Source organism: Sporothrix schenckii, assembly GCF_000961545.1.
Source record: "Sporothrix schenckii 1099-18 chromosome Unknown Cont49, whole genome shotgun sequence".
In the NCBI taxonomy this organism is placed as follows: Eukaryota; Fungi; Ascomycota; class Sordariomycetes; order Ophiostomatales; family Ophiostomataceae; genus Sporothrix; species Sporothrix schenckii.
Genome location: NW_015971150.1, coordinates 113,348 through 124,985, shown reverse-complemented (window position 1 = coordinate 124,985; position 11,638 = coordinate 113,348). Strand labels below are relative to the sequence as shown.

General features: G+C 50.8%; 4 protein-coding genes across 4 annotated transcripts; 3 read left to right on the top strand and 1 right to left on the bottom strand.

Moving 5' to 3' along the window:
- Positions 1-2,053: 2,053 nt before the first annotated feature.
- SPSK_00636 (uncharacterized protein) lies at positions 2,054-2,308 on the top strand (the record flags this gene model as incomplete). Its single annotated transcript, XM_016727596.1, has 1 exon — positions 2,054-2,308. One exon carries the CDS (start codon positions 2,054-2,056, stop codon positions 2,306-2,308), a length of 255 nt encoding a protein of 84 aa, XP_016582594.1.
- A 1,871-nt stretch (positions 2,309-4,179) lies between these two features.
- SPSK_00521 (ribosomal protein s17) lies at positions 4,180-5,637 on the top strand (the record flags this gene model as incomplete). Its single annotated transcript, XM_016727488.1, has 2 exons — positions 4,180-4,816; positions 4,898-5,637. 2 exons carry the CDS (start codon positions 4,180-4,182, stop codon positions 5,635-5,637), a joined length of 1,377 nt encoding a protein of 458 aa, XP_016582593.1.
- A 1,568-nt stretch (positions 5,638-7,205) lies between these two features.
- Positions 7,206-7,806, top strand: SPSK_00602 (mitochondrial 37S ribosomal protein MRPS17; the record flags this gene model as incomplete). Its single annotated transcript, XM_016727567.1, has 2 exons — positions 7,206-7,340; positions 7,414-7,806. 2 exons carry the CDS (start codon positions 7,206-7,208, stop codon positions 7,804-7,806), a joined length of 528 nt encoding a protein of 175 aa, XP_016582592.1.
- Positions 7,807-8,330: 524 nt separating this feature from the next.
- Positions 8,331-11,240, bottom strand: SPSK_00410 (uncharacterized protein; the record flags this gene model as incomplete). The annotated part of the gene is made up of 3 exons (XM_016727379.1): positions 8,331-8,551; positions 8,621-11,084; positions 11,148-11,240. The coding sequence occupies 3 exons, from the start codon at positions 11,238-11,240 to the stop codon at positions 8,331-8,333; spliced, it is 2,778 nt and encodes a 925-aa protein (XP_016582591.1).
- Positions 11,241-11,638: the final 398 nt, after the last annotated feature.

The following is an 11,638-nucleotide window of genomic DNA, read 5'->3' as shown; positions in this document are numbered from 1 at the left end:
ATCCAATTTCTATGTTCCCGAATGCAGAACTCTAAACCCCGTCCGGACAATATAAGTCTGGGATTCGACTCCGCAATTCATCTAGGAAAAGTTGTGCAGTGAGTTTTCTACCTTGTGCCAAACTTGTTTCTCAGTATCGGAGCCGTCACCTAGCGCCAGGTGTCTAAGTCGTATTTCAGTCATGTTTGGACAGGGGCCTCGTACATTGCTGTTTTGATCGACGTTTCGTCACAGTTTAAAAGACTCAATGCATTACAATATCCGGCGAAGCATACCGTGCGCTGCCGTCTCCCTGTGGTCGTTTGCTACTCGAAAAAATATGCCGACCTCAGGTAACGTCGCCGTTATTTATTTTACAGTACTCCACGGACAACCCGGAGAAGTGCAAACTGGACGTACGACAGAAATTCGGCTCAACTTGGTGGTCCTGCTATGATGTCCGGACCTTGTACTTCCCGCTGCAGCCTTGATGGAAACGCACGGCTGGTAGCAAACTGTCGACGCGCCGCTTTATGAAATACCCATACCATAGCACGACTTGTCCAAGTGGAGGAAAGCCGGAAAAAGAAACAAGAAGCGAAGAAAATAATCAGGCCACTTTTTGATCGGGGCTGTAACCATCCCGACGTCTGGCGGCATCTAATAATAATCCTCCAGGTTAGCCCGAGCAGAGGCTTCTGATGGGATGGATACTCTTCGACGAAGGGCACACAGTGCGTGCCCTTGTTGATACTACATATCGCCTTGCCCCAAGACATGAAAACGAGCCCTGAATGGGGTGCGAACAGGAGCTTAAGTGTGCAAGTTGTGGCGTGTCATGACAGGAATTTAGATGTTCACATAAGGGCTCCATAAAGCTTCCCGAGCCTCAATACTATCAGTAAATCAGTGCGCTACACGTGGACTCTACCCTGGATAATCCATGGCGTAACCTCCCCGTCGGTCACACTTATCGTTGAGCGTCGGATAAAACGTACTTGAACATTGGATTTTTTATTTTTTTTTCAACATCAGGTCGAGCCAACGCCAGTCTAAAAAAAGATAGTGTCTGAGGAGATTCAACCACGGCACAGCAGGTTTGGGATGAAAGGCGCTACTCTGTTCGTATGTCATCTCAACAAATGTAACTGGGCACATGTTGGACACATGGCACTGGGACTGGAACACTGCAAAGAATATACGAATTTCGTTCAAGCATGTAATATACAGATATGGATAGAACATGTGTAGGTTCAGCATCTTACAAACCGTGAATAACAAAAGCAGAAAAATAAACAAGCTACTGAAGACCGACTATCTATCCGTCTCCCAAGCTGAGGTCGTTACCAGGACTGAGTCGTTGGCGGGTGTTCATATTTAGGCTATTCTAGGTATCTCCAGCACTACACAAACGCGCAAACTATCCGAGTGATACAGAAAATCATCGCAGATCAGGCCCAACTGCTCGACGGCACGAAGTCGTTGTCAGAGGCACTCAAGCAAAACAGGAGCAGAGCTTCGGAGAGGGCCAGTTAATGGCCAGAGAATGTAAGGGTAGAGATTGTAACAATCGGCACGAGCACACGTCGAGGCGTCGTACTGGTCCACTACTCTATGTTTTCCGATCTCAGGACCATCAAAGAAGACAAGTCTCTGATAGCGACACAATTTCTAGTAAATAAAATGGTAACAATGAGCCGTCTCATATCGAAGTACCCTAGCAGAAGACCATCGAAATAGCTCTTGCAAGCCGGATATGGCATTTCCCTTAACCAGCATTTTGTTTCTTGAAAGTTTCGCCAAGGGGATTGCCGCTGGGACCGAGCCACCAAGTTTCTTCAAACTTGCCCAGGCGGTCTGTTGCATGGTTTTAGCAAGCACACGAAGGTCATTGTTAAAGAGTGTTCCATCAGTTCTCTTCCATGCCTACCTCTGCGGCACCACATTGCTCCGTACAAGTGGCACTCTATTGCGCAAAAACGTGCCCTATTGTTTCGGCATGAAAGCCTCTTCTTCACATCAAGAAAAGAGCGCGGAGCCAAATGTTCATCACGGCTAACACATCGTGTAAACGATGGCTGTAGACTCCGAATGTCCGTCCGTCATGTCGGTCATTGCGCATCGCATCGTGCCGAGCAAACGGCAGAACAAGCCAAAGGCCGAGACGAGAACATCCATTCTCATCGATCTGAGAGGGAGACACCCATCCGCCAAGCGCCCATCATGTTCGCGCAAGCCCAGAGATTTCCCTGAGCATCATAATGTGCGCATCTGCCAAGACGAGCGAACACAAAAGAACTCACTGCCGTCATTTCGAGCCCCGAAGTGACGCAAAAAGGCCGAAGGTCCTACCCTCTGGTCTGGAAATGCAGCGTTCATGGCACCCCCGTCACAACTAGCCATTGCTGAGAAGGAAGAGACGATGGTGCTGGCGGCTGGCCTGTGCCCTTTCCACCCGACGGAAAATATTGGTTTACGTCGGTATCGCTCTCGTTGCATGTCTCTTACAGGATCTGTTTCGTGATGCTGCGTGGTGCCTGTCCATTGACAGCTCGTTGCGTGCGTTGACAGGGGCTCCAGGGGTACTTTGTTTCTTCTGCCATCAAAGCGGTGTATGTAGGTACCCCCATGTTGTCAAGTACCTCCTTCCTTCCCAGAAAGTCAGGCAGGGGCTTGAGGCCATTTCCACTCCTTGGCCCGTGTTGTCCTCATTTGTGGAGATGTTGTTTCGTTAACGTGCTCGTTCGCACCTTCCAGCGCCAAGACGGCCCCGAATTACCTGCGCTAACGCAGAGCCTCTAAAAACAAATCAAATCTAACGGCGTCTTTGGCCAACGACGTTTGTCTTCGCTCCGTATGATTTTATCTGTATCCAATTCTGTGCCCAGTTACCTTAATCTTCCAATTCAAAGCGCGACATTCGCGTAGCCTTTTCAACGACGGCCTCGTCGCCCAAGAGTAGGCTCTAGCGAGGATACCCAGCGGCACAGCGCATTGTCTTGTCTACCACTGATGACTGTTGAGCGCATCTCTAGCAAAAGAAAAAACATCAGTGAGAAGAGGCACTGTGAGCGCAATTTCACCCTCCAAAAACCATATGCTGGGGAGTGTAAGAAATATCATCCATTCCTCATCTGAATCGACCGTCTGAAATCATTTGATAGCTGGGCGCGTGGGTGGCACCGTTCTCGAGATGACATGAGGCAGGCTGCAGGTTGACGAGTTGGGGGGCGAGGGAGCTTTTCAGCTACTCAAACTCCCATATCGACCAGTCCTCGGAGTGTCCAGTTGTACGCATCTGTGGAAGATACAAGATGCCGTCCCTTTTATCAGACTACCTGCGCGAGCTGACCGAACACTGGCCACTTGACCTTACATTAGGCGTCTTGCAAAGCCTGTGCGTCGAATAATTCTTGCCAGGGTAGATGAGAAGGGGAGCAAACGCTGACCGGCAAAAAAGAGTTTAAGAAGGTGTTCAGACAAGACATGTGGCCCCAAAATAGGTTCTTGTCCCCATTCCGTCCTGTCGTGGTCCTGCGACAGGCACTTCCTCAAATGCGGTTTCAACCTCCCAATGCGGCCGCGGGATCTACATTTCCTATGCCCTGGGCTCGCCGTCAACCGTTTGTGTCCTCTGCCACCCATCGCCCACGCTTTTCCCTGTGTCTTTGCCCCTGTTCTGCGTCTCTCGGTTTCTACACCCTCTCAAACACACCCTTCACTTGCTACTTCCGGCTGCTGAGAATAGCTAAGAGTCACTTTTCTCCCCCGAGGCTTTGCGTCCGTCATGTTGGAGATCCCCACGTCCATCAAGGCTCTGATGCCGCATTGCCAAGAGACATAAGTAGTCCGGCGTAGCCACCTTTTTGAGAAGCCAAGCCTTCTCTCGTTTCTTTCTTTTCTTCGTCTCTTTATAATATAAGCCCTTCCATCCCCAGAGCGCGGTATTTTGTTGGCACTGTTTTCTCCTTCTTTTCTTCTCTTTTCTTGTCTCTGTCCTCTCTTTTATCTGCTTCTTGTTCAGCCTTGCCAGTCAAGAGAAGATCACGTTGACCGTGGATCTCATTTCACTTACACTCTTTTAACAAGGACAGTTTAATTCGTTTTCCACTTGGGACAGGACAGGTTGCCGCTCCTTTTTTTATATTTTACTTGCCTTTTTATTCTCTTTCCAGCCGACAATCAACAACGTCAGACAAAATGGTTTCTGCGAAGCTAGTCTACGCGGCAACGCTGCTCACTCTGGCCCTTGCGGCTCAGAACGACAACAACGGCGGTGGAAACAATGCTGTAGCCAACGCCGGCGCCCAAACCAACAACGCCAAGCAGGGCCAACAGAACAACGGTGGCAGCGGTGCCAACGCCAATGCGAACAACGGAGGTAACAACGGAGGTAACAACGGTGCCAAAGCCAACAACGCCGGCAACAACACCGGCAACAACAACAACAATGCCAACGCCAAAGACGGTGGTAACAACAGCGCCAATGCAAACACGGCAGCTGCCGCGAAGAGCACCGCTACTGCTTCCGCAGACGCCAGTGCTAGCTCTGCTGCTGCAAATGCGAACAACAACAACAACAACAACAACAACAACAACAACAACAACAACAACAATAACAACGCGGCCACCAACACAAACAACAACGGCGCTGACAGCACTACTCTACAGCCCAATGCTATTCAGTCCGGCTCGTTCTTTGATGGTCAGAATGGCCTGGGTGCCGAAAGTGGTCAGGCTGCATCAGGCACCTCGCAGAACAACTTCATCAACTTCTGTGCAGGCCAGACCTTGACCAATGGTCTCCAAATCACCACGGGATCCTGCAACGGCATTGGTATGTGTTCCATGTTTGTCTGTCGTGAAATATTCCATGGAATGCGAAAGGTACGCCAAGTAATCTAACAATCGCAAACAGTTATGGGCCAGATTCCGGCAAAGAACCAGATGATCTCAACGGTCATCACATTCCCCCAGAACGGCCAGACAATCCAAGCCGGCCAGGACTTCAACATCACTCTGCAGGTCAACAACCTGCAAGCTGGTGCCTTTACCAATGCCGATGCTACTTACTACTCTGCTCCTCAGCAGCTGCAGAACGGCATTGTCGTCGGCCATACGCATGTTACCGTCCAGGATATCGGCAACAGCCTGAACCCCTCGACGCCGCCTGACCCGACCCAGTTTGCGTTTTTCAAGGGCATCAACGATGCCGGAAACGGCAAGGGTGGCCTTGCTGCCGTCGTTGCTGGTGGTCTTCCCGCTGGTAACTTCCGCGTCTGCACTCTTACGTCGTCCGCAAACCATCAGCCTGTGATCATGCCCGTTGCCCAGCGCGGATCCCAAGATGACTGCACCAAGTTCACAGTTTCTGGCAATGGCGGCAGCACCAACGTTGCTGCTAATAATGGTGACAAGGGCAAGGCCGCTGCTGATCTTGCCCAGTCCGCTGTCAACCTTGGCGCCGGTGCTCTGACTGCCACCGCTGACGCTGCCAAAGGTGCCGCAACTGCCGCTGCTGGTAACAACAACAACGCCAACAACGCCAACAACGCCAACAATGGCAACAATGGCAACAAGAACAACAACAACAACAACAATGGAGGCAAGAACGCCAAGCGCCTGGCTCGTTTTTCTCGCCGGACATTCGTCGCCTAAAGCAAGAACCGTGGCATAACAGGAATGGACTCCCAATACTCTTTTGGGGCATATGAACTTTGTATATGTCTAAAACGTTTCTGGGTGTTTCGCCCCAATCTTTTTTTTTCTTGTTTTAGATGTGCACAGGACGGTTTATTGCTGTTCTCTCAAGTGAGAAAATAGTATTTAAAAAGGACTATTTTTTGTGTGTGAATCTTTCCTCGATTTTGGATTTGCCGTTTCCGCATGTCTTATCGTTTGCCTACCTTTTTTGTTATTTATCTTTCCGTTGTATGCTAATGCGGCAGCTCTGCTCCCGACAGTTTTAGTCGGTAAGAAGCGTGTCAGTACCTGCAGCGAAATTTTGATTCTTATTTTTTTGACTTTTTGGGGTTCACTACACCTTAGTACCATCGACGTGAGGTCGGTATATTGGTGAAGCCAAGAACGGTAGCCTCTTAGTAACATAATCGGCTGTGAAAGGATGGTGAATACGCAGTCTGTGGGCGTTGAAAAATATTGAAAATATAAATATGAACGCTTCTGCCTTTTTCCTTTACACGAAAAGATAACGGAACAAAACATGGAACGCACAAGAGTGATGCGACCAGAGGCCAAAAAGAATGGCAGAGTGGTGTCGAGGCATACATATCAAATACGAGCAGGTTTTGATGAGACGTTTGATCTTCCGTCTTCTGAAACACGTCTGCTTGCAAGTGTCCAAGGACCTGTCGGTGTGGTGGTTCGGGTGGAATCTTTGCCGTCTGAAACAAACCATGTCATATGTCCAACTTAAATTGACCGTGCATAAGGACCTGTATAGCACGGACATATTGGGCGGTACAACTATGTAAATAGTAGCTCGCTGCATAGCTTCCGTCTTTGGCACGCAAAAAACTTTTTTTATCTTGTGCAAGCGTATGACTGGGTTTTTCACTGTGGCGGTAATGGAAGTGTGCTGAATGTCTTGGTGCCATGTGGTACTGTACACTTAATATTGCATGGTTTGTTCCTTAGTTTCCTTTTTATTCTTGTTTTCTTTTTTCACGCACTCTCTTCAGTATTATTCCCATCGTAAAAAGAAAATAAAGGAAAAAGAAAAGGAAGTAAAATTATAACAATATAAGACCAGAAAAAAATAAGAAATAAACCAAAAGAAACATTTTCGGCTTGAGCTGGGAGAGGATTAGGCAGGGGCTGAAATCAGTCCTGATTATAAAAAAGAAGCGAACGGATTTATTCATGACAAAATTGAGAATAGTCGAGAAGAAGGGAGTCATGCTCTCGTTGAGTCTGGGTACTGTTAAAATGCCGCCGACACTTTGAGAGAGAAAAAGTCAATACAAACAACATTGACCAATGACAGGCCATTCTAGGAGGCTCCTCAATCGCTAACGGCTTACTAAGCTGCTATAGGGAGATTTTTTCCCTAGTGCTCAAAAATCGCCAACTCTCAACGTTGTCAGTTGTCGCGTACAACTGACAATCGGCTTCCGGCATCTTGGACGACGAAAACGACGACCGCAACCCTGGTCCTTTCGAACAGCTGCAGTCGGTATCCACGACATCCCTACTCTGCACACAACATGGCGACACATTTCGTCGCAGCTGCGAAAAAGACATTTCGCGAGCTGCACGGTATAGTCGTGTCGTCCGGTCTGATGCAGAAGACGGTCAAGGTCCGTGTCGGCGGCCAAGTATGGAACAAACGGGTTCAAAAGGTGCGTTGCAGCTGTGTTCTGTGCCCGCCCTCTCTCCTCTGGCTGGCCACGACTCTAATTGACTTAATCGTAGTTCTTCAACCGACCCGAAACATACCTGGTCCACGACCCCAACGACAGTCTCCGCACCGGCGATGCGGTCGCCATCTCACCCGGCTGGCGCATGTCAAAGAACAAGCGCCATGTAGTCAAGCGCATTATTGCGCCGGCACACGTCCCGATTGACGAGCGCCCACCGGTGCCGTCTGAGGAGCAGCGGTGGGAAGAAGCAATAGCAAAGCGCGCGGCAAAGAACGAGCGGCGATCTCTTATCAAGGCTGCCGAAGAGGCACGAAAGCTGGACGAAATCACTTCTCGGCGGACGCTGCGCAAGCTAGCAAAGAAGAAAGCGAAGGCCGAGGCCGCCGAGCAAGCAGTGACGGTTAAACAGGCAGAAGCCGAGATGCGGGGGGACACATCTTTATAAGGGCGCTTTTGGACCGGCACATACCGTTGACGGCAGCCATAGAGGAAGATGTAGCGAACTGTTGTAACAATACATTGCATAAGGGCGGGTATTGAAAGGGCTTGGAAATCCGGCCATACTTGAACATTAAACGTCTGGCCAGGAGGGACGATACCACGACCTTGATTTTTATGTACACATATTTCACATTTCTATTTACTGCCGAGGCCTATACTTCTCAATGTTACCAAACTTGCAACTTATCGAAAAAACCAGGAGAAAAAAACAGTCACCACCAGGTTTGCCGTGAGATAATACGCGCAACCGCAATAACACCCGCGAACAAAACCCCATAGCAGTGGGTTGATGACAACAAACGGAAGAAAGCCAAATAGACAAGGTGAAAAGCAACAAAACAGATAATAACAAAAACAAGAAGCAAAGAAATAGTTTCGGTAGCAAAGAGGCAAATACGTCAAGCCAGCGCAGGTATGCATGTGCGTATTGTATGAAATTGCAGAGTGTCTGTAAATAAATGCGCCGACTCAGCCACCACGCTCACCGTACTCACGCGCCCAGTCCTCGTATTCCTTGAGGCCCGACTTGCTCACACTTGGACGGATGGTCACCAGGCTTGATTCAAAGTCGGATATTTCCATACCCCGAATCTCATCCATTTTTGTCATCAAAAGCGCATCACCAAGAGAGCGTAGGGGACCCATGGCGGCATCCTTGGCCAACGCCGTGATATCCGAACCCGAGAAACCTAAACAAGGTAGTTAGCAATGCTTGTCATTAGACAGCGTGCACAGGCTTGCCATGCCGAGAAACTTACCGTCTGTCAGCTCCACAAGTCGTTGGATGTCCGGTTCCGTCAAGCTGTGCTTTTGTTGACCCAGAAGTGTACGAAGCTGGACCGCTCTTGTCTCGGTCTCGGGGAGCGGAATGTACTGGCGCCGCACAAAGCGCCGCCGGGCTGCTTCGTCAATGGCCCACGGTAAGTTGGTGGCCGCCAGAACGAGGACGCGGCTGGCGTCTCCCTTGCGGCTATCTTTGTCAGATGCATCCTTGTCTTCACGTCCGGCCGCGGCACGCTGGAGGTCGCTCCATTGGATTAAGAACTCGGTCTTAATGCGCCGTGTAGCCTCGTGCTCCCCGGAGCCAGATCGTTGAGAGAGAATGCTGTCAATCTCGTCGACAAAGATGATACTCGGTGCTAACATCTTGGCCAAGGAAAATAGAGCGCGAACTAACTTCTCCGACTCGCCTAGGTACTTGCTCGTAAGACTGCTTGCCGAGATAGAGAAAAACGTGGAGCGCGATTCGGTAGCTACAGCACGTGCCAGCATAGTTTTACCAGTACCAGGGGGTCCAAAAAGAAGCATGCCAGTGGCTGGTTCGCGAAGCCCCATGAACAGATCTGGACGCAGGAAGGGGTACACGACGACTTCTCGCAGTGCCTTTTTCGCTGGCTCTAGTCCCGCAATGTCGCTCCAATGGACAACGTCTCCTTGCACAACGATTTCATTGAGAATTTGCTTGGCGGCTTCGTCATCGACACCAGACGGGAGACTCTTCAGGATGGCCAGTTTGCGCTTCTTCCATGGCAATTTTGCCCAGTCCTCTTCACTGCCCTTGCTGTCGTTCCCGTCCAGCTTATCCGAATCATCGCTTGACGATGGTTCAAGCTGTACATCGGCCAGGAGGTGGGAGACTTCCTGCGCTTGTCTTGCGGGCGCCTTATCCTTCCTTGTTGCGGGCATTCGAGACGAAATTGACGGTGCAGAGGTTGCTGCCGCGCTTCTGTCTAATGACGGCGATGATGAAGATGCAGCCGTACTTGCAGCGTAGCTCGAGTGTACGTTTCGTCTGATTTCGATTCTGTTCCCTAATGCTGAGTGGTTCGTCGTGCCAGTGGAACCTGGAAGGCGCGTGTGGCCTGTCGACCTGGGTCTTGCAGACAGATCGTTTTCTCGCTCCAAGCTGGAGGACGCCGCACTTGCAACAGAAGGACGTTGGTTGGACGTAGACCGGTTCAGCCGGCCAGGTCGACCGCTGTCGGCAGTTACCTGCATTGACCGGCCCAAGGCACTAGCCGCGGCGTTCAAGGAGAGGGACTGTGGTTTAGCCGAGCCGGCGTACTCTCCGGACCGGCGGTTGTCGCCGGATAATGAAATAAGGTCGGCGCTGCTGTGGTTAGGCGACGCATCTGCGGGCTCGGGGATAGAACGTTGAGGAACAAGGCGTCTGGAATTGCTGTCCCACTGTAGTGCCGGCTTCAAGCTAGGTGAGGATTCGCGTACGGGTTTGCGGCTAGGCATTTGCAAGGATGAGGACGGCATGGATTGTGCCTTAGATGTCGAAATGTCGGCAGTGGATGAAGACGATTTTCGGGGGCTTTCGGATTTTCCGTACGACGAAAGTCCCAGTGCACTCCAGGCTAGGGTAGCAGCCTTGCTAGCACCCTGCCTCTCCGCCGTTTGTTTTGGTGCTGACCTGCCCATTCGTGACGTACGAGAGCTCTTCACCGGCGTGTCACTCGGCGTAGACCGAAGGGTCGGCCGCAAGGTATGTTGTCTGTCTTTGTTTGGTGACCGGGATGAGCGTTTTGATAGCGGTTGTCTGCTAGTATTAGAGGACTCCACGTCGTGATTGGCGTTCGTAGTTGTAAGTGAGTCAATTGGCGGCTGTGTGCCGTTGCTGCTGCTGCTGCTGCCGCCGGCGTCCTGCAAGGATGGGATAGGTGTTCCCGTCACTGCTCTTCCCGAATCATATGCTGTTGTTCGAGAACCAGACGGCGATATCCGGGGTGGCACCGGAGGAGCAGGACGGGACAGCTCTGGCCGGGACAGCTCGCTGTAGGTGATAGCGGGAATCGTGCCGCCGCCGATATAGCCGCTGTTGGTTGATGGGGATGTCTGGCTTGGACCCTCGCCGTAAGAACTGTAACCGCCGTAGCTATCGTAGCCAATGTTGTTACTCGTGCCACTGTTCCCGTTGTAGCCGCTGTTGTAATTGTTGTAGCTGCTGGAGCTGTTGTGGCCGTTTTGGCCGTTGACAGAGTTGTTAGAGTAAGACCTGGGCGGATCCTGAAAAGGGTCGGCACGTCGCGATTGCTTGAGTGCTTCCAACAAGTCGATCCGTTCCTGGGCCTGGTATTCCAGCTCTCGCAAGCTGGCTGACAGAGCCTTTTCTGTTTCAGTCAACGCCGCATATTCAGGGATATTGCCGTTGGCTTGCTGGTGCTGGATCTGTTGGACGGCAGCTTTCCAGCACCGCATAGCCTCCTCTTCGTTTCCCTAGAAGAGTCAGCAGGGAGTACTAAAGCCGACATATCGTGCTCGAAGGAAACCATCACGTACCTGTCCTTCATAGTAGACCGCGGTCGAGCATGTCAAGTAGCCCTCTTCATAGATCTTCTGCAGGCTGGACGCCGCGGTCCCGCTTTGCAGCATCTTGCTGCCCTGGCTGCTCCTAAAAGCATGTGATGTCGCCAGAAAGCCAAAATAATGCAGCCAAGGTGAGAATGGAATCACAGGCGACGGCGGACAAGTGCCGTGATGTATCGCGTGCCGTACAAGTTAATGGTTCAAAATTCGATTTTGGTGAGGGCCGCTGATTTTTCGAGGGAAAAAAACGTGACGAAGTGGAGCGATAGAATGCCAGCGAAACAACACTGACGGCAATTGAAAATTCGCAGATGCAATGGCAAGCAGAATGTGGCCGAGCCGTTTGGATGCGGCTGAGAGTCGAGGAAGGCGATAATGGAGAGAAGCAAAGGTTGGAGAAAGATTGCATGTAGATGGGCTTCTCCATGTGAGGTCAGTGAGTACTGAAATGTACTGAGTTGGGT